This window comes from Delphinapterus leucas, chromosome 3 (genome assembly GCF_059928025.1).
Source record: "Delphinapterus leucas isolate spDelLeu-1000000601 "Yukka" chromosome 3, BTC_Dleu_Yukka2, whole genome shotgun sequence".
Classification (NCBI taxonomy): domain Eukaryota; kingdom Metazoa; phylum Chordata; class Mammalia; order Artiodactyla; family Monodontidae; genus Delphinapterus; species Delphinapterus leucas.
The window spans coordinates 146411914-146438168 of record NC_143131.1 but is presented as its reverse complement, the minus strand read 5'-3'; the positions used below and the strand labels follow the sequence as shown (position 1 = coordinate 146438168).

The 26255-nt window shown below is 38.8% G+C and overlaps 1 protein-coding gene across 16 annotated transcripts in view; it reads left to right on the top strand.

Moving 5' to 3' along the window:
- FBXW11 (F-box and WD repeat domain containing 11) overlaps positions 1 to 26255 on the top strand; it is a 135409-nt gene that overhangs the window by 68970 nt on the left and 40184 nt on the right. For 14 of the 16 annotated variants that reach the window (XR_016392854.1, XM_089909657.1, XM_089909659.1 and 11 more), the window contains 2 exons: positions 18315 to 18377; positions 22049 to 22274. Coding sequence is in view for 15 of the 16 variants with exons in the window: in XM_089909657.1 (XP_089765783.1) it covers positions 18315 to 18377; positions 22049 to 22274 (289 nt within the window). In the remaining variant the exon portion in view is untranslated. The remainder of the gene's footprint in view (positions 1 to 18314; positions 18378 to 22048; positions 22275 to 26255) is intronic. The other 2 variants (XM_022595124.2, XM_022595120.2) reach the window with 1 other exon arrangement.

Genomic DNA, 26255 nt, shown 5'->3' with positions numbered 1-26255 from the left:
GTGTTTTTTGTCGTTTATCCCTTGCTGCTTTCAATAATTTTTCTTTGTCTTTAATTTTTGCCAGTTTGATTACTGTGTGTCTCAGCGTGTTTCTCCTTGGGTTTATTCTGTATGGGTCTCTGCACTTCCTGGACTTGGGTGGCTGTTTCCTTTCCCATATTAGGGAAGTTTTCAACTATAATCTCTTCAAATGTTTTCTCGGGTCCTTTCTCTCTCTCTTCTCCTTCTGGGACCCCTATAATGCAAATGTTGTTGAGTTTAATGTTGTCCCAGAGGTCTCTTAGGCTGTCTTCATTTCTTTTCATTCTTTTTTCTTTATTCTGTTCTGCAGCAGTGAATTCCACCATTCTGTCTTCCAGGTCACTTATCCATTCTTCTGCCTCAGTTATTCTGCTCTTGATTCCTTCTAGTGTGTTTCTCATTTTAGTTATTGTATTGTTCATCTTTGTTTGTGTGTTCTTTAATTCTTCTAGATCTTTGTTAAACATTTCTTGCATCTTCTTGATCTTTGCCTCCATTCTTTTTCCGAGGTCCTGGATCATCTTCACTATCATTATTCTGAATTCTTTTTCTGGAAGGTTGCCTATCTCCACTTCATTTAGTTCTTCTAGGGTTTTATCTTGTTCCTTCATCTGGTACATATCCCTCTGCCTTTTCATCTGGTCTGTCTTTTTGTGAATGTGGTTTTTGCTCCACAGGCTGGAGGATTGTAGTTCTTCTTGCTTCTGCTGTCTGCCCTCTGGTGGATGAGGCTATCTAAGAGGCTTGTGCAAGTTTCCTGATGGAAGGGACTGGTCATTGGTAGATGTTTGTTATCAAGGTAATCTGACCTCAAAATACAGTTGGGGGGCTTCCCTGGTGGTGCAGTGGTTGAGAGTCCGCCTGCCGATGCAGGGGTCACGGGTTCGTGCCCCGGTCCGGGAAGATTCCACATGCTGCGGAGCAGGTAGGCCCGTGAGCCATGGCCGCTGAGCCTGTGCGTCCGGAACCTGTGCTCCACAACGGGAGAGGCCACAACTGTGAGAGGCCCACGTACCGCAACAAACAAACAAACAAACAAACAAAATATATATATAGTTGGGGATGTTCCCTTTTCATCTGCTTTTTGGAAGAGTTTATGTAGAATTGATACTATTTCTTCCTTAAATACTAAGTAAAATTCACCACTGAAACCAGTTTCTTTAATAGCTATAGGGCTATTGAGGTTTTCCATTTCTTTTTGTGTGAGTATTTGTGTATCTTATAAGGACTTTGTCCCTCTCATCTGAGTTGTGGAATATATTAGTACAAATTTGTAATATTCCCTTGTTTTCCTTTAATGTTTATAGGATCTGTATTCATGTTCCCACTTTTATTTCTGAGATTGGAAATGATTCTTTTTTGGGGGGGGGGGTTGCGGTACACGGGCCTCTCACTGTTGTGGCCTCTCTCGTTGCGGAGCACAGGCTCCGGATGTGCAGGCTCAGCGTTCATGGCTCACGGGCCCAGCCGCTCCACGGCATGTGGGATCTTCCCGGACCGGGGCACGAACCCGTGTCCCCTGCATTGGCAGGCAGACTCTCAACCACTGCGCCACCAGGGAAGCCCGGAAATGATCCTTATACAATTTTCTCCTTATTAGTTTAGCTAGAAGTCTGTCAATTTTGTTGATTGTTTCAAAGACATGACTTTTGGTTTCACTGATTTTTTCCTTATTGTTTTTCTATTTTCTAGTGTACAAATTTTGGATCTCATCTTTATTATTTCCTTCCTGCTGCTTATTTTGGGTTTAATTCACTAATTTTCTATTTTTTTGTGGTGGAAGCTTAGATTATTGCTTTGAAGACCATTTTTTTCTTTTCTAATACATGCATTTAATGCTGTCAGTCTCTCTAAGCACCACTTTAGTTATATCCCACAATATTTAATATGTTGACTTTTCGTTTTCATTTAGTTCACAGTATTTTCTAATTTTCCTTGTGATTTCTTTTTTGACCCATGTGTTGTTTAGTAATGCATTGTTTAATTTCCAAACATTTAGGGATTTTCTATTAGATTAATTTTGGATTAATTCTTTGTCATCTCAGTACATATTTTGCATGATTTCAGTCCTTTTAAATTTATTGAAACCTGTTTTATGGCCTAGAATAGCATTTATCTTGTTGAACGTTTGGTCTGTACTTGAAAAGAATGTGTTCCCTTGTTGGGTAGAGTGCTGTATAAATGTCAGGTTAAGTTAGCTGATGGTGTTATTCACGTCCTCCATATCTTTACTCTTTTCTGTCTACTTGTATGCATAACTAAGAGAGGAGTGTTGAAGTGTCCAAATAAAAATTTGGATTTGTCTTTTTCTCCTTTGAGTATGTTATTGTTTTCTCCCCCACACGTATTTTAAAACTGTTAGCCAAGGGCATATACATTTAGGATCATTATATTTTTTAATAAATTCATCCCTTTAACATTATGAAAATATGTCACTTCATCCCTGGTTACATTCCTTGTTCTAAAATCTATTTTTTCCAATAATAACATAGCCACTTTAGATGTCCTTTGATTAGTCAGTCATTGGATGTTATTTATCTTTTTCTGTCCTTTTAGGTTTAGCCAGTGTTCCTTTGTGTTTAAAGTGGGTTTCTTGTAGATAGCATATAGTTATCTCCAATTCCACAATCTCTGTCTTTTAATTGGGGTATTTTGACCACTTACATTCAACTAGTTATTAAGATGTTTGATGTTAAATCTACCCCCTTGTTATTTGTTTTCTATTTGTCCCACCTGCTCTTTATTCCCTTTTTACACTTTTTTTCTGCCTTCTTTTGGATTTAGTTTTTGAGTGATTCCATTTTCATCTTTACCATTGGCTTATTAGTTAAACCTCTTTTGCTTAATTTTTTTTCTAATGGTTGTTGTGTGGTTTACAATTCATGCCTTTAACTTGTCACAGCCTGTCTTGAAATGATAAGATACTGCTTCACACATGTGGAAGAAAGAACTTACATCTCTACATTCAATACTTCCCCTTCCTTCCTCCCCTCCTTGGTGCTATTGTTTTACATTTTATTTCTACAAAGGCTATAAACTCCATGATATGTTGTTATTATTTTTGCTTTAACTACTGAGTCATATGTATGTGTATAAATGCATAACTTCAGAAGCTGTTTATTTATTTATTTTTAGTGTTGTAAGTCAGTTATACTTAAAAACAAACAAACAAACTTACAGAAAACATGATCAGATTTGTGGTTACCAGAGGCAGGGGTATGGAGAGGGAGAATGTGGTCAAAAGGTACAAACTGCCAGTTATAAGATAAATAAGTACTAGGAATGTAATTATAACATGATTAATATAATTAACACTGCTGTATGTTATATATGAAAGTTGTTAAGAGAGTAAATCCTAAGAGTTCTCGTCACAAGGAAAAAATATTTTTTCTTTTTCCTTTATTTTGTATGAGATGATGGATTTTCACTAAACTTATTGTGGTAATCATTTCATGATGTATATAAGTCAACTCATTATGCTGTACACTTAAACTTACCCATTGCTGTATGTCAGTTATATCTCAGTAAAACTGAAAGAAAATATTGGTAAAGTCATTTTCAGTCAGCAATTAAAAAGGTTTTTTAAAAATTGTGGTAAAATACACACAGTATACATTTTACCATTTTTAACTTTAAGTATATAGTTCAGTAATGTTATACAATGTTATGCATTGCAACCAATCTTGAGAACTTTTTCCTATTCATTAAATAACCACTTCTCATTTCCCCTGGCAAAGCAGGAACAGCCATTCTACTTTCTGTTTCTATGACTGACTGCTCTAAATACTGCACATAAGTGGAATCGTACAGTATTTGTCTTTTTATAACTGACTTATTTCACTTAGCATAATGTCCTTAAGATTCATCCATGTTATAGCATGTATAAGAATTTCCTTTCTTCTTAAGGCTGAATAATATTCTATTGCATATTTATACCATATTTTGTTTAGCATTTCATTCTTCAATGGACATTTGGGTTGTTTCCACCTTTTGGCTATTGTGAATAATGCTGCTATATGAATATAAGTGTATAAATATTTCTTTGAGACCCTTCTTTTAATTCTTTTGGATATAGACCCAGAAGTGGTCTTGCTGGATCATGTGGTAATTCTATTTTTAATTTTTTGAGGAACCACCATTCAGTTATCCATAGCAGCTATACCATTTTACATTCCTATCAGCAATGTACAAGGGTTCCAGTTTCTCCACATCCTTGTCAACACTTGTTATTTTCTGATTTTTTGATAGTAGTCATTCTGATAGGTGTGAGTTGATATCTCATAGTGGTTTTGATTGGCATTTCCTTAATCATTAGTGATGTTGAGTATCTTTCCATAAGCTTTTTGGCCATTAGTATATCTTCTTGGAGAAGTGTCTATTCAAGTCTTTTGCCCATTTTGAATCAGCTTGTTTGTTTTTGCTGTCTAGTTGTAGGAGTTCTTTATATATTCTGGATCTTAAACCCTTATCAGATATATGACTTGCAAATATTTTTTCCCATTTCGTAGGTTGCCTTTTCACTCTGTTGATTGTACTCTTTGATGCACAGCAGTTTTAAATTTTGATGTAGTCTGACTTATGTATTTTTACGTTTGTTGCCTGTGCTTTTGGTATCATGTGCAAGAAATCATTGCCAAATCCAATGTCATGAAGCTTTTCCTTTATCTTTTCTTCTAAGAGCTTTGTAGTTTTGGCTCTTACGTTTGGATCTTTGACCCATTTTGAGTTAATTTTTATATATGTTACCAGGTAAGGGCCCAACTTTATTCTTTGGCATGTGTATATCAGTTTTTCCAATAGTGTTTGTTGAGAAGACTGTTCTTTGCCCGTAGAATGATCTTGGTACCTTTGTCAAAAATCATTTGACGGGGCTCCCCTGGTGGCGCAGTGGTTGAGAGTCTGCCTGCCGATGCGCGGGACACGAGTTCGTGCCCCGGTCCGGGAAGATCCCACATGCCGCGGAGCGGCTGGGCCCATGAGCCATGACCGCTGAGCCTGCGCGTCCGGAGCCTGTGCTCCGCAACGGGAGAGGCCACGACAGTGAGAGGCCCGCGTACAGCAAAAAAAAAAAAAAAATCATTTGACCTTGTATGTGAGGATTTATTTCTGGGCTCTCTACTGTAATTGGTCTGTATGTCTGTCTTTATGCCAGTATCATTGCTGTTTCGAGTACTACAGCTTTGTAGTAAGTTTTGAAATCAGAAAATGTGAGGCTGCCAATGTTGTTTTTCAAGATTACTTTGGCTATTTGGGGTCCCTTGAGATTCTGTATGAATTTTAGAATGGGCTTTCCTATATCTGCAAAACACTGTTGGAATTTTGATAGGGATTGCATTGAATCTGTAGATTGCTTTGGGTAGTATTGTCATCTTAACAATATTAAGTCTTGAAATTCATGGCTAAAAGATGCCTTTCCATTTATTTGTGGTTTGTTTAATATCATTCAGCAGCATTTTGAACTTCTTAGGTAGTCAATCAGATTTTAAAGAAATTAAAAAAGGAAAAAAATTATTTTATAAAAACTGTCATTTTTACCATTTTTCTCTTCATTTATCTCTGCATCCCTTCATTAGAATCAAGTTTTCTTCTGGTTTCATTTTTCTTCTGTCTGAAAATCTTTAACGTTTCTTGTGGTAGGTGAATGAACTAGGTGAATGCAGAGTCCCGGAAGCCAAGTGATTGAAGTATATCACGAAGGGGGGAATGCTCAATCTTGTTGATAGGTCCAGAAATGTGAGCAATGAGAATTGACCATTAGATTTAATAACTTGTCATATGAAGTCTATTCTGATGAAAAGAAATGATTAAACAAAGGAAATTAAATTCTGTTCAGACATCCATTTATTAAATACACATTCTCATGGATTCAGCAATCCTAGGAATTTGATCGAAAGAGGCAGTTACTCAAAGTAGGCATAAAGGTTAATTGCAGTGTTGCATGTGCAGTAAAAAGTTTAAATGTTCATTACTTAACCTGTATTGAGCAAATAAATTATGTGATGATGTAAACTGTTGGCATTAAAAATGAAAATAAAGGTCTACAGAGACATGGAAAGATATCTATGACATATGTGAAAAGCAGTTCTACTGGAGAGCATGCTTCAGACAGTTTTCTTTTATATATCTATAGTTTTCAACCTGTGTTCCAAAGCAAATGGTTGTCTCCAGATGACAGCACTTTGGTTGAATTTTTATTTTTTAACTTAATTTGGATATTTTCTTTTGTGAAGTGCTCGTACAAGTGTTTCACCTTTTTTCGGGTGTGTGTGTGTTTGCTTTCCTTATTGATTTGAAGTGAGGGTTTGTTTGTTTGTTTTTTAAAGTTCTGGATATATAATCAATCTCTCACTTTGTGGGTTGCCTTTTTTCTTTTAAATTTAATTCCTTAAAAAAATTGAGATATATTTTGCGTATCATAAAATTCATCCATTTCAAGTATGCAGTTCAGTGTTGTACCATCGCCATAAATAAATTTTAGAACGTTTTAATCTTTTCAGTCTCTTAATGGTGCTTTCAGTGAAGAGAAATTCCTCATTATAATCCAATTTATCAGATTTTTCTTTCTGGTTAGCAGTTGCTTTGTCCTGTTTAAGAAAGCTTTAGCTATTCCAAGGTCATGAAGGTGTTCTGTGGTTTCTTCTAAAAGCTTACCTTTTACATTTAGATCTGCAGTCTATCTAGAATAGATTTTCTTCCCCCTTGGTGAGAGAGTGGGGCTCAAAATATAAGGATGTCCGGTTGATACGATCTTTTATTGAAAAGAGCATTTTTTCTCCACTGCACTGAAGTGTTGCCTTAGTGTTCAGTCAAGTGAACTCATATGTGTGAATCTGAGTTTGGATGCTGTTCTGTTGATCAATTTGTCTACTTTTATTCCTATATAACACTCTCTTTGTTACAATAGCTATATTTTAGATCTTGATATTTCGTAGTGTAAATTCTCTTACTTAGTTCTTCCAGATTGCCTTCACTCTGTATATTTCCATATGAATTTTAAAATCAGCTCATTTTGCTGGGGGCTGGGGTGGGGTGGGTGGGGTGGTGGTAAAGCCTGCTGGAGTTTTGATTGGTATCGTGTTAAATTCATCATCTCTTACTCTTTTAAGTTTTTGGTGGTTTTGGTTTTCTTTCCCCAGTTTTCATTAAATGATATAATCTCTAAAGTGTACTCAATAAGTGGTAGCTACTGTTATTATAAATATTCAATATAATTCATTGCTTTACAATTTCTTGGGTAGATTTCATGTTTGAAATCTTTGCTGAGTCTGTTAAGTTACCCTTGAACACAGTAATATGAGAAATGATTGTGATGTGGGATGGTATTTCTCTAGCTTTGCCTGACATCACTGATAGATGCTTTCATGTTTCTTTTAAAATGATTTATAGTAGAAGCAAAAGAGTAAAAATGTTTTTCTGGTGTATTATTTCCCCCCCCCGAGCCATGTTATGTTGTAGGTACTTTGCACATGTTATTTCTATTCCTGCAACATAGGCAATATTATCCCTGTCCTATAAAAGAGGAAACCGAATCTGAGAGAGAAGTCAAGTGACTTACCGGAAGTCACAGTTTGTAATTGGCAGAGCCTGGGATTTGTACTGGGGACTCCTGGCTCTGAAGGCCTGCTCTTTACACTTCAGCAGACTGATGCCTTCCGCCATTCTTCACAACTCAGGATCTCTTGGCCATTCTTCTGTTACCACTTCTAAAGCACCTTCTTTTTCTGGCTTCCTTTAGTGCATATGAAACATTTTACAAGTTTTACTTTAAAGTTCTCTCCAAAGTGTTAAGCCCTAGGAAGCATTTAAGTGCACATGCTGCCACTCCTTGTCTGCTTTCTTAGGGAGACCCCAGCAGACTTGTGTCTGTGCTTCTTTTGGACCTTTTTAAACAGTCAAATAATTAATGAGATGTTCTTCTTTTACCTAGGTAAATGAATACTTTGGAGGTGATAAGGGTGACTGCCTTTCTGAAAATAGATTTTATTTCTTGCTACTTTCTGTGAGGACCAGAAATGGTGTTGCATGTTTTTCTTCCCCTACATTTTGAATCCTTGCTCATTGTAGACAGTTTGGAAAATATGGAAAAGGAGTAAGCAGAAACAAAATTACAGTTTTGGCCTTTACAGTTAACAGGAAGATTGTAATAACTATAGATAATATTATTAGTAGATATTTATTATACTTCTCTGCTTAAGCAGTGTGTCAGGAATTATTCTAAATGCTAAGAATACAGAATGTGGGCTTCCCTGGTGGCGCAGCGGTTGAGAATCTGCCTGCCAATGGAGGGGACACGGGTTCGAGCCCTGGTCTGGGAAGATCCCACATGCCGCGGAGCAGCGGCGTGAGCCACAACTACTGAGCCTGCGCGTCTGGAGCCTGTGCTCCGCAACAAGAGAGGCCGTGATAGTGACAGGCCCGTGCACCGCGATGAAAAGTGGCCCCCACTTGCCACAACTAGAGAAAGCCCTCGCACAGAAACAAAGACCCAACACAAGCCAAAATAAATAAATAAACAAAATTAAAAAGAATACAGAATGAATAAAACAGTCAAACACCTCTGTCCTGTGGAGGTTAAATTTGACTAAAGGAGCCCATATTAAGTGCCAGGATTATCTTTTTAAATTTTCTGTCAGGGAGGCCCTGTTTTCACTTTAGTTTTATGGATCAGGAGACAGGCATAGAGAGGTCAGATGACATGCAGCAGCATCTGACTCTGCTGGAAGTTTCAGTGACTAGTTTCTCTTTCTTTAAACTAGAGCATATATATCTGGGGTCTTGATGTAGACCTTTTACTCTTTTAAATTTCATTTTGAAAAAACCACTGTTCATTGTTATTAAAAAGAGATGTGTCTTTAAGGAAAATTTAGATAGGCTATATAAGGAAAAAGAAAATAAAAATTAGAGATAGTATTATTAGCATTTTAACACACTTTTTCTAGTTGCTTTTCTAAATAAGTAGATTGATAGATAAATTTTTATTTGTAAAGATGGGGTCATACAGACATATTTTGACTTGCTTTTTTTTCCATTTAATATAGTTTAGACCATTTTTCATGTCACTATTCTTTTTAGATAGTATTTCACCAGTTTTAGGTGACAGCAGCCTTCACAGCTTTTGATATATGCATAGCGTTTGTTCTTTTGTTCTACTTCACATATTTTTAAAATCTGCTTTCTTTGAAAAATCAGAAAAGGGAACTATGCGTCACTGCAACTTATGCCTCACTGTAAGTTGCCATGAAATAATGGCAACTTACTGAGATAGGTTACTGTAAAAATAAATACCGTTAAAAACAAAACCTATAATGAAATTCTAGCCAGATACTGTTTGTTACAGTAAACTGAACAGGAGACCAGCTCTTTTTGTTAAGAACAGACAGTTGGAGGTATTAGAGAGATATGAAAATATAGTTTGATACAATTAGGAGAACCGAAAGAAAACTGAAAAGGTGGTAAGTTTTGCAGTATGGGATTCATTGTACTCTAATACCTTAACCAGGGGTTTTCAGTGTTTTTACAGTAAGAAGTAAAATTTACATCTAGACCTTACATACATGAGTATATGTGTTTATGTGTGTGTAATATATGTGTGTGTATATGTGTATATATGTATTTATGTATGTAATGTATATCTATTATGCTTCAGTCGAAAAGTTTTTTAAAAGAACTTAAATTTTCTCCTGTTGTATCATATACTTAAATGATGTCCGAACCCTCTTGTTAGACATTTACATTGTTTTCTATTTTTCTGTGTTATAAATTGTTGTAGCTACAATTTTGTGTAGGTCTACAATTCCTTAGGATAAATTGCTGTAAGTTAAATTATATCCAGTGTTATGTAGTAATGTTGATAAATATTCTCTGAAAGGTAACAATTTATAATCCTACCAAAGAGCCCAGTTCCTATAAAGTACATAAAAATTAAAATTACTAATTTGATAGGTGAAAAATTACATCTTTCTTTGTTATGTACATGTTCATTTTTGACAGCCATTTAAATTTCTTGTTTTGCAATATTGGTAGTTACTCTGCTTATTTGCCTATTAAAGTATTAATTTTGGTTTCCTAAGTAATTTATAAGAGATCTTTATATGGTAAGTTATTTACCATATGTCAGAATATTTCCCCCAGTGTATTTGTCTTTAAAATTTGATTATGAACATTCCTGAGCTAAAAAAATTTTTTAGCCAAATCTAAATTTTATTTCTGTTTGGTAGCTGCTTTTAGTCATTTTATGGTTCTAGAGTTTTTCACACTTGATTCTTTTTATCCATAGTATATATTGGTATGTGACATGAGGTAGCATTTAACTTTTATTTTTAATCCTCTTTCTTAAATGATCCCTTTCTCCCCTATTTGAAGTTCTAACTTCATCATACACAAATTGTAAGTGTAAATGAATCTGTTTCTCGACTTCCTGTTTTGTTTCATTGGTCTTGCTTTGTTAGTACCACACTAATTATTATAGCTTTTAAGAAAAATTTTAATATCTAATAACATAAGCATTCCCCTCTTTTAAAAAAATAATTGGTGGTGAGGAAAGGAAGAAAAACTCTCCTATATTTATTCTTCCAGATACCTTAGTATAATCTTGTCATGTAATGTTAATAGCAGCCAAATACTTGTTAAAAATTTGAGTGGAACTACAGGTTAGGTAAGTTGGAAGGAAACTTACTACATTGGAAATAGCATGTAGCAGTGATTTCAGTCAAACTCCCAATGGATTTAAAATTTTTTATTACTTTTTAGTTTTATTGTAGAAAGAAAACAGCTAGTTTGTTTCTACATGTTAGTGTTTGTGTGGAGGAGTAGAAGGTTTCTGATTAAGTTGTGCTTACGGGTGGCCGGAGTCATTGTATTAAAAAGTCATGTATGTATAGATGTATTTATTCATGGCTTTCTTCCTTCTGAGTTGCAAGAGTGGTATGAGAGATAGGGGCTGCTTTTTTGGACAAGCTTGTCTCTTCTTTTTCCAAATGAATGCTTCTGGCTTTCCATTGATCTCATTTCCCAACAACGTGTTGGTAAGATTTAGGTTTAAGGGGGAAGAATTTGTAGGCTAGATTAGGGGCCAAGCTGGCATTAACAATAACAACTCAAAGGTGTTTGGTTTGCCTGTGCCAGTCATTGTTCTGTGTATTTACCTTTGGAATTTATGCAAGTAATAATTGGCAAACTAAATCTAGACGTTTTTGCTTGGCCTACTCTCAAATGTATAATCTCTTCCTGCTTTCTAACTGTATTTGAGATTTCTTCTGTGGCCTAGGATTCTCTATCAGTTTTTTGTTGTTGTTGTTGTTTTTAACGTTCCGTGGAAAATCTTAAGTGTTGTTTGTTGGTTGGTCTGCTTGATCTGTCGAAGATGAAAAGATGCTTTAAAAATGTTTTTAATATTTCTAACTTTTTTGTACTTTGTGGAATTTTATTCAGTATATAAAAGCACACATTATCCTTTTTATAGATTTTTGCTTTTTAGAGAGTTTTAAAGCTCTTTATGTTATTCAGTGGTTTGACTTGAATATTGCTCTCCTTGCAATAATGACTTTTGCTTTCCTTTTAATTTGAATTTTCCTGTTATGTCTTGCTTATTGCTTTTAGCCTTTCTATGTGTTTTTTGTTATGCTTATTACCCTTGTGGGCAGGGGAATGCCCGGATTCAATTTTGCTTTTTTTTTTAAAAAGTGCTGGTTACAGCCCATTAAATTGATTTCATAGGCTACAACCAGCAGTTGGAAAACACCTGAGCTGTATTTTTCTGTATAGAAAGTACATTGATTGCTGAGTAGAACAGACCTAGATCTGATCCAGTTACTTATTTCTCTGGTCCTCAATTTCTTCTGTAAAATTGGAATGTCTACTTACATATTTTTTCTGAAGATTAAAAGACAATGTGTGCCTACTGTATAGCACAGGGAACTCTATTCAATATCCTGTGATAAATCATAATGGAAAAGAATATGAAAAAGAATGCATATATATATATAACTGAATCACTTTGCTGTACAGCAGAAATTAACACAACATTGTAAGTCAACTGTACTTCAATAAAATAAATTTTTTTAAATGTTAAGAAAAAGACAATATGTGAAAAAAGCCTAGTACAGAGACTAAAGTTATCTAATAACATTTTGCACAATGTATCTGTTATCCTTAATTTCTTTTTTTCTTTTTTTTCTTTTTGCGTTACGCGGGCCTCTCACTGTTGTGGCCTCTCCCGCGTCCCCTGCATCGGCAGGCGGACTCTCAACCACTGCGCCACCAGGGAAGCCCTATCCTTAATTTCTTAAATCCAAACATTTAAAAGCGCAAGAGAAAAGGGCAAAATGCCCGCATGTTTTCTAGATCCTTTGTAAGGTTTTTGTTTTTGTTTTTGCTTCCTCTCAGGAGTAAAGATGTTTTTGATATGAAAACCTTACATTGTATAAGCATTTCTCATCATGAAAGCCAAAATGCAGAATTTGTAGGATTTTTAAAGTAGGAAATTGATTCCTCTTACATAACTCTAAAGTAGGGAATTTTCCAAGTGAAATATATTCTGTGTTAGTTGGTGGCACCTACTGGCAAAGATATATCACTGCTTAGAGCCTGCTGTGCTTTTATACAAGCTAACCCCATATAACAGACTGGGAAAGATGATGGGAAATAGGAGAGGAATATATTGTGTTTACCAAAGTGGGCATTTCCTTGGCCCTCCCTGCCCACCGCCCCCCCGCAAAGTATTTGTCCAGTGGATTGGGAGGAGGAAGGAATCATGCCATGCTTTTGCCCTAGTCCTGTGTTTGCCAGTATGTGCTGAGCTCTTGTTAAGAGAATGTGAAAGGGGGGTGGCCATATCCAACAAACTTGGGAAAGCTAGGTTAAACTAACCTAGCCTGATTTTTAAATTATGAGATGTTACAGAGCCTTTAGTATCTTAATGAAGTATATCATAACCTCTGGGAGTGGAGTTGGGGGAACACTCATGCAGTGTACCACATTTGTCAAACTCAGGCCTCAGAACCCTTTTTTCTCTGAACATCTCTTGTGTTACCTGGAATACTCTTTGGAAATTATCCTCTGATCAGTGTAGCTTGAGAGCATCATTTTCCCTTCGGCATCTTCTCCTGAAGGCTATTTATAAGAGAAGGAACAGGCATTAGATTCTCACGGTATTTGGTAGTTCTGAAATATCACATATTGGGATGGAGTCTGTCATGACGGTAGCAGTGCAATTTCCTTAGGATGGTGGTACTACATGGACCACATCATTTTGCCATAGCAGTGATTTTAAAGCAGACACATACATAAAAATTACCTGGAGAACTTTAAATTAAAGCAAAAGGAAACACGTATACCTAGGCTCCATCCACCCTGGCCACCTATTTGGTCAAAGACATGCTTAGCTATTTTATTACATTTGGGACACCTTTGAGATCTAATGAAAGCTCTGGATCTTCTTTCTGGAGGACTGTATACACACTAACTTTTGTATATGACTTCATGATATTTATCACCCTCATTCACACCCCCAAGCCCATAGATCTCTAGTAAAGAACTCCTTATATCAGGTTTTCCTGGATAGGCATTGAATGGCAAGCAGGATTTACCCCAGAATTGAGATAACTATGTACTCTATGAATTACTTGACCATGGTACGGTCAGGCTATATTTGAAGAAATCACATACTGTCACAGGGGTTAAAGGAAAAGAAGCCTGAAGAGAAAGAAAGGCCAGGTCTGAGATGGTGGTGATTTTTAGTATATTTTCCTAAGGAAGCAAGTTTAGGAGCTCACACCCCTAGAGCAGTGACTCTCAAGTGGAGGGGGCAGTTTTGTTGCCCCGAGCCCCCAATCCCCACCCCTGACATTTGGCAATCTGGAGACATCTTTGGTTATCACAGTTAGGGCAGGGGAGGGGGTTGCTACTGGCAACTAGCAGGGAAAAGCCAGGGATGCTGCCTGACATCCTACATTGTACAGGACAGCCACGCTCCCCCCGCCCCCACACCACGGAATTAATCTGGCCCCAGATGTCACTAGTACTAAGGTTGATCTGCCCTAGAGTCTAGCTGCTGCTTCCTAGATTGTATCTTCCATTGGTAGTAGGAAGGTCTGCGTTTTTTGTTTGTTTGCGTGTGATGTAGGTGTAGGATGAAAGAGATGATGATGAGAAGGGTAGGAAGTGATTAAGCCAGGTTGGTATTTCAAAGAACTTTCCTTTCCCAGAAGTGTTGGAGACTTAAAAGAGGATCTCACCTCTCAGATTGGCTTACCGCATGGTTTCATCTGAGAGCTTGGATGTAGGAAACCACCTTCCTTTTCTCCTGGAAGGAAGCCTCATTGTTTTTTCTTACCTCTCCCTTGAACTTGTGACCTTTTGTCTATTAAACCTTTAAAGAATAAAAGTCAAAATGATTATTTATTTATTTATTTATTTTTGGCTGCGCTGGGTCTTCGTTGCTGTGTGCAGGCTTTTCTCTAGTTGGGGCGAGCGGGGGCTACTCTTCATTGTGATGCATGGGCTTCTCATTGCAGTGGCTTCTTTTGTTGTGGAGCACGGGGCTCTAGGTGCACGGGCCTTAGCAGTTGTGGACTGTGGGCTTCAGTAGTTGTGGCTCATGGGCTCTAGAGCGCAGGCTCACTAGTTGTGGTGCACGGGCTTAGTTGTACCATGGCATGTGGGATCTTCCCGGACCAGGGCTCAAACCCGTGTCCCCTGCATTGGCAGGTGGGTTCTCAAGCACTGCACCACCAGGGAAGCCCAGTCAAAGTGACTAAAAATAAAAACCTGTGGCTCTTAGAATTTTCGATGCTTGCCACCCATTCTTATCCCCACATAAGATAATGAGGAATAGGAGAGGTATATATTGTGTTTACCGAAAGTGGGCATTTCCTTTGTCTCTCAGCAGTATTCATGTAGTGAAGTGGGAGGAGGAAGGAATCGTGCCATGCTACTGCCCTAGTCCACTGTTTGCCAGTGTGCTGAGCTCTTATTGAGAGAGTGTAGAAGGGGGGTGGCCATACCCAACAAATTAGGGATAGCTGTTAAACTAATCTAACCTGATTTTTAAAATTATGAGATGTCAGAGTCTTTAGTATCTTTACGAAGTGCATTGTGGGGTGTGTTTGTGTAGGAAAGGAAGAAGGGCGGCGGGGGAGAGCACACACGTGAGCATGCAGCATTTGTCAAACTTAATTAGACCCCAGGACCCTTTTTCCTCTGAGCATCTCTTGTGTCACCTGGATTACTCTTTGGAAATGATCCTCTGATCAGTGTAGCTCGAGGGCAGCTTTTTCCCTTTGGCATCTTTTCCTGAAGGCTTTATAAGAGAAATGGAAAAAAAAAAAATGTATTCCAGCCCCCACAGGGCTCTATTAAATACAGTTGTACTAAATTGTATGTCTTTATCCACTTTCATCAAGCCTTAAGAGAATAGTTGCTATTTTTATCAGAGGGGTTGTTTCCTTCTCAGCTATGTAAATAAACACCATTTCTCTGTTTTGGAATGAAAAGAAGAATTAAATTTCCTTACTGGAAAGACGGTTGTTTCTTGTGTAGTCCGCAGGAACTTCTGACGTTTTTTTGTTTCCTCCCTGAGTGAGGAAAGTATTGAGGTAGGTTACGTCAGAATAGCTCTGGTGGATTCAGACTCCTGTGTTTTAAAACTTTGGAGTTCAAAACGCTTTGCACATATACCTCCTTCACACATTTCCTGGGCTGCCTGGAGACGAGGGAGCGGGAACTTACTTCCCATCTCTCTTCCATTTGGCACGCTCACCTCCGTGTTCCCAGCCATTCTTTTTTCTTGCCACTCTCTCAGAACCCAGGACATTGTGATATGGCAAGGATGCCTTTGTAACTACCAGTCAGATCCAGGTGATATACTGAGTCACTGTTCCCACTTTGTTCATTCCCCTAAGGAAACCTGTCAGCTTTATTAATCCCTAAGTCCTTCAAGATAGCAGTAAAAGGAAAATTTGAGGGAGGAGCACTACTTGTGTTTCCCTATTCTTCATCCCCCCTTTCCCATTCAGGATCATTTATTGCTGCCACCACTTTAGACCTGCTTTGGACACTTGGACACACTTCCTTCCTCTCTGGCTCATGGTTGACTTTAACATATGGAGCCCTGCCCTCCTGCCCCCCTTCCCCATTGCAGACCTCGGTGTTATGCGGCTTATAAGGTTTTATCAAGGAAGCCAGTGGGTTTTCCCTATTAGGCAACCATCTGGAGTCTTTCTGTCAAAGTCTGAAGTTAGAAAAGCATGAGAAGATAACACTTGGGGGAAAGTAGTATCTTCAAAGCAGGGCATAAACAGAGTTTTTGAATACCCACTATACACCAAGCACTGTGCTGGTAGTCTCAATCCCCACAACTTTGTGTGGTTTGTATTTGTCCATGGGTAGAACAACTTGCTCAGGATCTCTCAGGATCTCTCCCTCTCCCTCTCCCTCTCCCTCTCCCTCTCCCTCTCCCTCTCCCTCTCCCTCTCCCTCTCCCTCTCCCTCTCCCTCTCCCTCTCCCTCTCCCTCTCCCTCTCCCTCTCCCTCTCCCTCTCCCTCTCCCTCTCCCTCTCCCTCTCCCTCTCCCTCTCCCTCTCCCTCTCCCTCTCCCTCTCCCTCTCCCTCTCCCTCTCCCTCTCCCTCTCCCTCTCCCTCTCCCTCTCCCTCTCCCTCTCCCTCTCCCCTCCCCCCTCTCTCTCACACACACACACACACACACACACACACACACACACACACACACACACACACACACACACACACACACAGAGTGAGTGACCAAATCTGGATTCCAACTTCTCTCTTTGGTTTCAAAGCCTTTGGCTTTTCTACTACATCATTCTACATCTCTTTTTTTTAAAATTTATTTTATTTTATTCATTTATTTAATTTTTGGCTGCCTTGGGTCTTTGCTGCTGTACGCGGGTTTTTTCTCTAGTTGCTGAGAGCAGGGGCTACTCTTTGTTGCGGTGTGCAGGCTTCTCATTGCGGTGGCTTCTCTAGTTGTGGAGCACAGGCTCTAGGTGCGTGGGCTTCAGTGGTTGTGGCTCGCAGGCTCTAGAGTGCAGGCTCAGTAGTTGCGGCGCACGGGCTTAGTTGCTCCGCGGCGTGTGGGATCTTCCTGGACCAGGGCTCGAACCCGTGTCCCCTGCATTGGCAGGCAGATTCTTAACCACTGTGCCACTAGGGAAGCCCTCATTCTACATCTCTTATCAGAGCCTGCTGTGAGACCTGCAGAGCACTAGTGTCCAGTGGTGATTCTTCTGCCACCACCTACGTTGGGTATTTTCAAATGGAGTGTTTGGAAATACTGTATGTGCCCAAACATTTTACAACTTGACGAACATAAAGGAAAAACAGGGAAAATTTGAGAGGTAGGCTTATTCCCTATAGGCAGTAAACAAGCTCTTGTAAACACTGATAAATAGATCTATAGGATCTTTTCGACTAATACTACAGGACAAATGTTATAGTTTAAATTTTGTACCCCAATCTTGGAATTTTAGGCTTGGGAAGGAATCTTAGAGAGACTGCTATCCATAAATGAGTTGTTATTCCTTTCAGAACACAACTCTCCCACTTCCCCTTCTCATTAAGTTTCCATTTAGCTATTAGGTAGGAGCTTCAAAAGGGAAAAATCCAATCATGTATAATCTCCAGTTAATGGGCATCTATTGAGCGACTAGGTCACCAGAAAGAATACACAGTGCCTCTTTGTGCAGTAAACACAAAAATCAAAAGCTAATGCATTCCCAAGGCAAGCCAGATTGTTGCTGGCTAACAGCATCCTCCTCTTAAGGGAAAAGGTTGGGGCACCCACCATGCTTGCTAGGGGAGATTGCAAAGCCATTCCAGAAAAACAAGGCCATCAAGGGAGGAAAGAGAAAGGCAGGGGGGCTTCCAGGGCTTTGTCACTTCTAATTGCTGATGGCTGGGGCGGGCCACTGAGTAGCAGACACTCTAGTAAATGTTTTGTGTAATCATCAGGGCCTTCTTTCTTCAGGTTAAAAGAGTAACGGGACGGCTGAGGCAGAGCTCCAGCCCCACGCCCATAATTTAGCCTGTTTTCTGAGTACACCCAACCTTCATAAAGACTTTATGCTTACTTTTGTCCAACCACTAACTAATGATTGATCAAAGATGAAAACACCCCTGTGGACCCAAAATGGCATGTGTTAGCCACAAGCCAAACAGCTCTGGGGTTGGTGTTGGTACACTCCAGTTTGGGTTTTCAAAACTATATTTTGGTGTAGTTATTTAGAATTTGCAAAACTCGGCATAATTCAAATAACCTGTTTTTCCCCCCTTAGAACACTTCAGTTATGGAGGATCAAAATGAAGATGAGTCCCCAAAGAAAAATACTCTTTGGCAGGTAGGAATGACGGCGCACAGATAAGATAGCAATTGACTTACTGTAGATAAGATGCTCCCTCAGCTCCTGTCCTCAGTGAAACTAAGAGCCAAGTACTTTTGTTTTCTTTTGCGCAATTCTGCTAGTTTCAGGATCCACCCTGGGACTTCCCTGGCGGTCCAGTGGTTAAGACTTCACCTTCCAATGCAGGGGGTGGGAGTTCGATCCCTGGTTGGGGAACTAAGAGCCCACATGCCTCAGGGCCAAAAAACCAAGACATAAAACAGAAGCAATATTGTAACTAATTCAATGAAGACTTTTAAAATGGTCCACATAAGAAAAAAAAAAAAAAAAGAATTCACCCTAACTTATCTTCTGTTCCTTAGGGAAGTGTCATTATGAATAGTAAAGAATTTAGGAATTCTCACCAAGATTCTGAAGTTGGCTGCAGCCCAAAATATTCCGTCTCTGGGGCCACTGTCTAAGCCAAAAATGGACAGTGGTGGTGTCCTTTGTCACCAGAATGGCACCATGCCGCATACCAGTGTATGCACTGACCTTTTCTCCCAGCCGTCACCCTTCTCCCCCATTTCCTATTTGTTTGCCTTTTCCTTTTAAATTCAGTTTCCTTCTCTCCTACCTCTATTTTAGTTTTCCAGTTTTCCTTCCAATCCCCCAGTTTTTTTGTAAGGCACGGGATGGAGAGCATATAAAGTTTCATGATTTCGTGTTTTCATCGACCATTATGGTACACATAATTTTTCCCTTCATGAAGATACAAATAAAGGCAAAACAAATCTAAATCTGAAGAGAATAATGATAAAAAAAAGTTCTCTGGGCTCACTTGATTTGAATCAAAGGAGTTAGCAAGAATAAAGTGTCCCCAACAAATTTATGATGAAAAGAAACAAAGCAGTGCAATTCCAGGAAGATCTTTCTAGGCCAAGCGGGTGGTTAGAAATAGAAATGGAAAATGTGCTGTAGAATTGGGCACATACTGTTATTTTAGGGGGAACTGTGTGCAGACTGACTGCTGTTCCCTCCACGTCTGGTATTTTGCAACAGGATTCTCTTAATTTACTATTGATTTTCAATTCACAGTGGTTCTTAACACTTTAGCTTTCAGTTTTTTTTTTTTTTCATCTGCCTTTCAGTCAACTAGTTAATGGTATACCGATGCTCTAAGGAGGCTAGATGGTTAGGAAAGGAACCCTTCTGTAAATGAAATAATAACCCTTTTGCTTATCAAGTGAGATAATGGGTGTGAAAGTATTTTATAAACAATAAAGCAGTACACAAATGCAAGTTGTTACCATAATTATATTTAACCTGTTACAAAAGCAATTATTTTGGCAAGTATTATGAAAAAATATAGAAAGAAAAGGGGAAGGAAAAAATATGTAGCTTTCTCTCTCAAGATTAGGCACTTTTAACATTTTCATTTATATTCTTTACTTTTTCTTGGCGTGTTTCCCTTCACACAGATTATTGTGATCATATGCTATATAAGATTCTTTTGTCCCTAATACTATTTCATAAACATGTTCTCTTGTTATTAAAATCTTACTTTATAAACCTAATTCTAATGGCTGCATTGTAGTACTTTGTGTAGATGTATTATATAATTCACTTTAACCAGTTGCCTGTAACTGGGTAGTTTTTTCTGAATTTTATTATAACATGGTGAACATCCTTATGCTTAGAAGTAGCAAAGGTGCTCCTTATGCTAGCTGATATTCACCACAGCAAAGAATGTTTACTTCGTCTGACTGTTCTTAATGCTGATGTTTTGGTTCTGTTTGATATGAATGTTTTACTACAAGCAACATCAAAAATCTCTGTTCAATGCTGCCCCCTGGTGGTGCCCGGTGTCAGTGAGCTCTCCCTCACCCAAATTATAAGGGAAAAAACGTTCTCAGACAAGGAAGTGGTAAGATAAGTGAGGTGGGAGATTAATGCCTTCCAGGTTTATACCTCTAAATGTCGACATAAGAACTCACTTCAGATATGAAGGATTTTTAAGATTTTACCAAGGAAGGCCAAAGACTCCTTTGGATATTTACAAAGGATGTCTGCTTTCTGGGATGGGTTCAGTTCACTTTAAGTTAGGGGATATACTGATTAAAAAAAAGCTCTTCATTCTTCCCATGTAAGACTTCTGAAATAAGCTCCTAATGGAATTAATGAATGTTTGTGATGCAACTCTTCAGTTTTCAAAATTCTCTTATATGCTATTCCTTCTAGTGTTACACATGAAGGGGCATTCAGAATAGTGATGGACAGATGACTTGGCAAATGTTTGACGAAAGTATTGAGGTTCTTTTGTTTGTAAACAGGGAAATTACTGAGCCTCATAATATCAGTAGCAGTTGTGGTTCAGTCTAGGGATTTAGATTTTTTTGGATATTGTTGTCCAGATGCAGTGCATGTAGTTTCAGTGTTTTTGTTTGTTTGTTTGTTTTGTTCTTTTGGCTGTGTTGGGTCTTCGTTGCTGTGCGCGGGCTTTCTCTAGTTGTGGTCAGCGGGGGCTACTCTTCGTTGCGGTGCGCAGGCTTCTCATTGCGGTGGCTTCTCCTGTTGCGGAGCACAGGCTCTAGGCGTGTGAGCTCAGTAGTTGTGGCTCACAGACTCTAGAGCGCAGGCTCAGTAGTTGTGGCGCACGGGCTTAGTTGCTCCGCGGCATGTGAGATCTTCCTGGACCAGGGCTCGAACCCGTGTCCCCTGCATTGGCAGGCGGATTCTCCACCACTGTGCCACCAGGGAAGCCCTAGTTTCAGTTTTTAAAAAGTATACTGATTTTATGCAAGGACCATGTAGATTTGATGAGAGATGCAACTGTTGGTCTAGGAGTCTGTGGGATATCTGTAAACCAACTAAATAAGATGAGGAACTTTTCAGGTATATGTGGTTTATTTACCTTGGGTCACTTTCTGAGTAGGTGATTGAAAGAGAGAGTGAAAGTCTGTAAACTATTTTGTCAGCAGTTAGCAGCCCTGGAAATAATACGGAGGAGATTGAAACTGTTAGGTAAAATGAAGCTTTTTAGATTGAATTGCTCTCTGATTTCTCTGTTACATAGACCAGTAGTTTTCAGAGTGAGGTCCCTGAAGTGCAGTCTCTAGACCAGCAGCATCAGCATCACTTGGGGACTTGTTGGAAGTGCTCAGGCTGTACTCCAGACCTGTAGGATCAGAACCTCCGTGGTGGGCCCGGCAGTCTGTGTGTTAACAAGCTCTTTTGTTATTCTGATGCATGCACAAGTGTGAGAACTATTTGCATAGATGAATATAGCTTTACCTTCCAACTTTGAGGAAGGAAAACAAACCATCAATAATCAATCAGTTGCCACTTTGCCAAGTTGAACAGTTTTTCTAAGATGGTCTTCTCCAACCTTAGTTAACTGGTAACAGCACGATTTTGGAATAAGCATTGGAGAATGATGATTTAAGACACCATTTAGCTTTAGATAGAACTCTAACTTTATCATTACTTTAGTGACTAATTCGAGCACATGGGCCCTGAATGCTTTTTTAATTATTTCCTGAATTAATTAATAAAGGAATGAGTTTGGCTTTAGGGTAAAACTGGCATTTTAAGAATAAATACACAGGGCAAAAAAATGTTTCTGATGATACGCTCTTAAGATTTATTTTCCTTGTCAAACTAATTACTTTTTTGTTTTTCTAAAATAGATAAGTAATGGAACATCATCAGTGATCGTCTCCAGAAAGAGGCCATCAGAAGGAAACTATCAAAAAGAAAAAGACTTGTGTATTAAATATTTTGACCAGTGGTCTGAATCAGATCAAGTGGAATTTGTGGAACACCTTATTTCACGAATGTGTCATTACCAGCATGGACATATTAACTCTTACCTGAAGCCCATGTTGCAGCGGGACTTTATTACCGCTTTACCAGGTAACCATGCTTGTCTTTTAAAAAGCTGAGAAGTGGAAGAATGCCCAGCCCAAGAGCCTAGACGGAGCCGAGTAGGTGTTTGTGAAATGAATGAATGAGTACAGCGTGAGACAGCATTTCTTTGGGACACATACTGTACTTTAATATGTGGTACTTGAAGAGGAGTTATAATTTAGCATCTATCTAGGAACTGTAGGCGGTTTCTGTGATTACTAGTGTTGATCATTGGTCAATACTATTGCTACATTAGTGAATTAATGCTGTACTTTTTATTTTGATGTGGTGTCTATAGAATCTGCATTTTGCCTTTATAAGTATTTTTTTTTAATATGGGACAATTTTTCCTACAGTGTTTGGGAAGTGTCCCCAAATTTAAGATGTTCATTTATATCTGAAGTGACACTTAGGGAATGGCAGAAAAGTATTGGGGAAATTGATAGCATGTCTTACTACATTTCTTAAAACTTATTTCTGCATCCTCTCCCTCACTATCCTACCCCTGCATGAGTGTGTTCTTCTCTCCCTTTTCTCTTTCTCTCTCTCTCCCTCCCCACCCCCCAGTTAAGTTTACTTTGGTTTAAAAGAAAAAAAAGACTACTTTTACAACAGTTTTAGGTTCACAGCAAAATTGGGCAGAAAGTACAGTTTCCATATCCTCGCCCCCACCCGCAACAGCCCCCAGCACAGCCTCCCTGCTATCAACATCCTACACTACAGTGGTACATTTGTTACAATACATGAACCTACACTGACACATCACTATCACTCAAAGTACATACTTCAGGGTTCACTCTTGGTGTTGTACATTCTGTGGCTTTTGACAAATGTATAGTGACATGTATCTACCATTATAGTGTCACACAGAACAGTTTCACTGCTCTAAAAACCCGCTGTGCTCTGCCTGTTCATCCCCCTTTGATTTTTTTTTTAATTAATTAATTTATTTATTTTTGGCTGCGTTGGGTCTTCGTTGCTGCGCGTGGGCTGTCTCTAGTTGCGGTGAGCGGGAGCTACTCTTCATTGCGGTGCACGGGCTTCTCATTGCGGTGGCTTCTCTTGTTGCGGAGCACAGGCTCTAGGCGCGTGGGCTTCAGTAGTTGTGGCACGTGAGCTCAGCAGTTGTGGTTTGCGGGCTCTAGAGCGCAGGCTCAGTAATTATGGCACACGGGCTTAGTTTCTCCATGGCATGTGGGATCTTCCCAGACCAGGGATTGAACCTGTGTACCCTGCATTGGCAGGCGGATTCTTAACCACTGCGCCACCAGGGGAGTCCCCCTCTTTGATTTTTGGTCACTCGTTAATTCTTTTCTCTCTGTGTTCTTTTTAAAATTTTTGATTTTAAGTTTGTCTAGGTAAGATAGAGAGATTTCACTCTTGAAGAGAATGTGAGACTGTTGGCCAGAACATTCTCCTCTAATGTGGTCAGGGTAACCTGGAGGTTACAGCTGCTGTGCCAGGGTATGCCTTAGAAATAGCCAGGGATAAACCAGTAGCATTGCCACCAGCCCTACCCTTTTTTCAGAGCTTCTGGATGGCTCCTCAAAGAGTAGCTTCTCTCTTAGCCTGTCTGTGATTTACAGTGCATCACAACTCCATAGTCTAAGTATTTCCACAGTAGACAGGACCTGGGTTCATGCCTCAGGCCTGAAACCTGGGGCTGCAAAGTGACATGCCAGCCTCTGATTCCTAATCCCTCTTCTAGAACTTGTAAGTTTACTTTCTACAAAGGGAGTGTTTTAAGGATATTTGAGAGTTAGCTTAGAAAATTTTGACCCTACTGTTCTTTTTATGCTGAAATGTAGCATTATTTTCCTCATTTCTTGAATTAGTATTTCTAGAAGAGCAAAACATGAACCCTCTTTTTCTAGAATCATAGTATTTAATTGCTGAAAGGGATCTTAGCCGTCACCTAGTGCTGTTTCTCATTGGGTAGATTATGAAGCCAAGGATCAGAGAATTGGGTGAAATGCCTAAGATCATACATCTTGGTTATTGTGATTTTGCAGGTGATGGTGGGGGTTGGTGCAAAAGCTAGTACAAAAGCTGAAATCACTTCCAGTTAAGATTACTCTGGACAGTGCCTTAAACTGGCCTCAAGTATACATGGTTTACACCCCAATTCAGTAACATTTACTTTTAATTATAAGAGAGAGAGAGTGGGAGAGAAGAGCTATGCTTCTAATTGCATGAGAGAGAGAATTATAGGTGAATTTGAGTAAGATGAGTGCACATGTGCTGCAGCTTCTCTGTATGTGCAGCCCAGAACTCAGAACCCCCCTCATCCAAGACTTTCTACTGACTCATGCTACATTTCACACCAAGAAGAGACAGGGTAGTTTTTAAAGTTGACAGTTATACTTGTTCCTCTTAAGTGCTTTTAAATAAATGAAGCTATGCTCCCATTTTTTGAGGCAAATCCATTCTGTTTGCTTTCTGTTGTTTTGGTTTATTTTTATTTTTTCCCTATAATTTGCCTCTCAAACATTTTAGAGCACCAGGGAATTTAACTTATATTTACAGAATATCCACGAGGTGGCACTGTTGTAGTTCTCTTGATTTGCAGAGTATAGTTCAGAGGCAGCCCCTTCTCTTGGGGAGTGTACAGAATTGGAGAAGAGACAGAACAGATGAACATGTGTTATGTATATAAATATGGTTAGTATAATTGCATACAATTCAGTTTTCATTACAGCGAATTTTAAGGCATTGTCCATATCTCTGTTAAAGTGGAATTTTGTGGTATCGAGTATTACATGAAATGAACGGACCATTGGCTGGGACATGGAAATATTTTTGTTAAAATGCTATTTGTTTTAACAGGATTTGATCTGAACATATATACATATGTCAGTATATATCATACATATGAATCTAATAGCTGGGGACAAGCTGGCCAAGTTGATTGTGTTAGTTAGTGTCTAGTAGACTTGGATTAAATCTGGCATTAGTTCCTTAGCACAGATCTTGCCTTAAGAGCATTAGGGGAGAAACAGGTCCATGTGTTTGTTCATACTTAGATTTAATAATGTGTGGAACAACTTACTAATCATTATCCTGGTTTGGTGTTTAACTTTTACTGTAGATGATCCTTAGTTTGAATTTTTACTTTGTTGAAATTGACAGTCTACTTAAGACTTCTTTTGATTGTGAAAACCATTAATTCTATAAAAACGGTCTGTAGTTTTGACTTTTTAATGCTTACTGTGAATATCGTACCTGTCAGTATAGGGAAAATGGAAAATGTTTGTGGTCTCTGGCTCCTTTTGGTTCAGTGGAAAAAGTGATAATTATGATATGCTTTTCTAAAAATCATGGTAAATGTTTAGTCTGCAATGTCAATTTCTGCAGGCTAAGTTTGTGGTTTGTAAGAACTGTTGTTAAAGGGAAAATTTATACCATTTGAAGTAGAGACAGATTGTACTTCAAGAAGGACGATAAGCATTGGTGATCTGTTTGGTGAGGTGTCTAAGCAATTAAGAATTTTAAAAACACTTACCTTCCTGGCCATGGTTTATTCTTTTGTCTCATCCTCAAGTAAGGATGGTAAACCATTATGGACTGTGAATGTGACAGAGATTAGATCAGAGGTCTTGGGAGATGTGGAAGAACCAGAGTGTAGGCTTTAGGCTGGATGCAGGGCCAGAGATCCAGCATGACAGAGTGGAAAGGTGATGGGTGTTGGATTTGACAGCCCCTCCATTTGAATCCCAGCCCCTGCCCCTAATGGTTATGTGAGCTCACTTTTTGGATCCTCAGTTTCCTTATCTGTGTGGGAATGATAATAATACTTTATAGGATATTGTGAAGATTAAAGACATTGTATATAATATGCCTAGCATCTGGTGGGTATTCTGAGGATGTCAGTTAAAAAAAAAAAAAAAGCCCAGAGAGGCAGGAAGCACCTGCAGTACGATTTATTGCCAGGAAGTTTTAATTATTCACCCACTGATTTCCGAATTGATTCATCCTGACATCATTTAG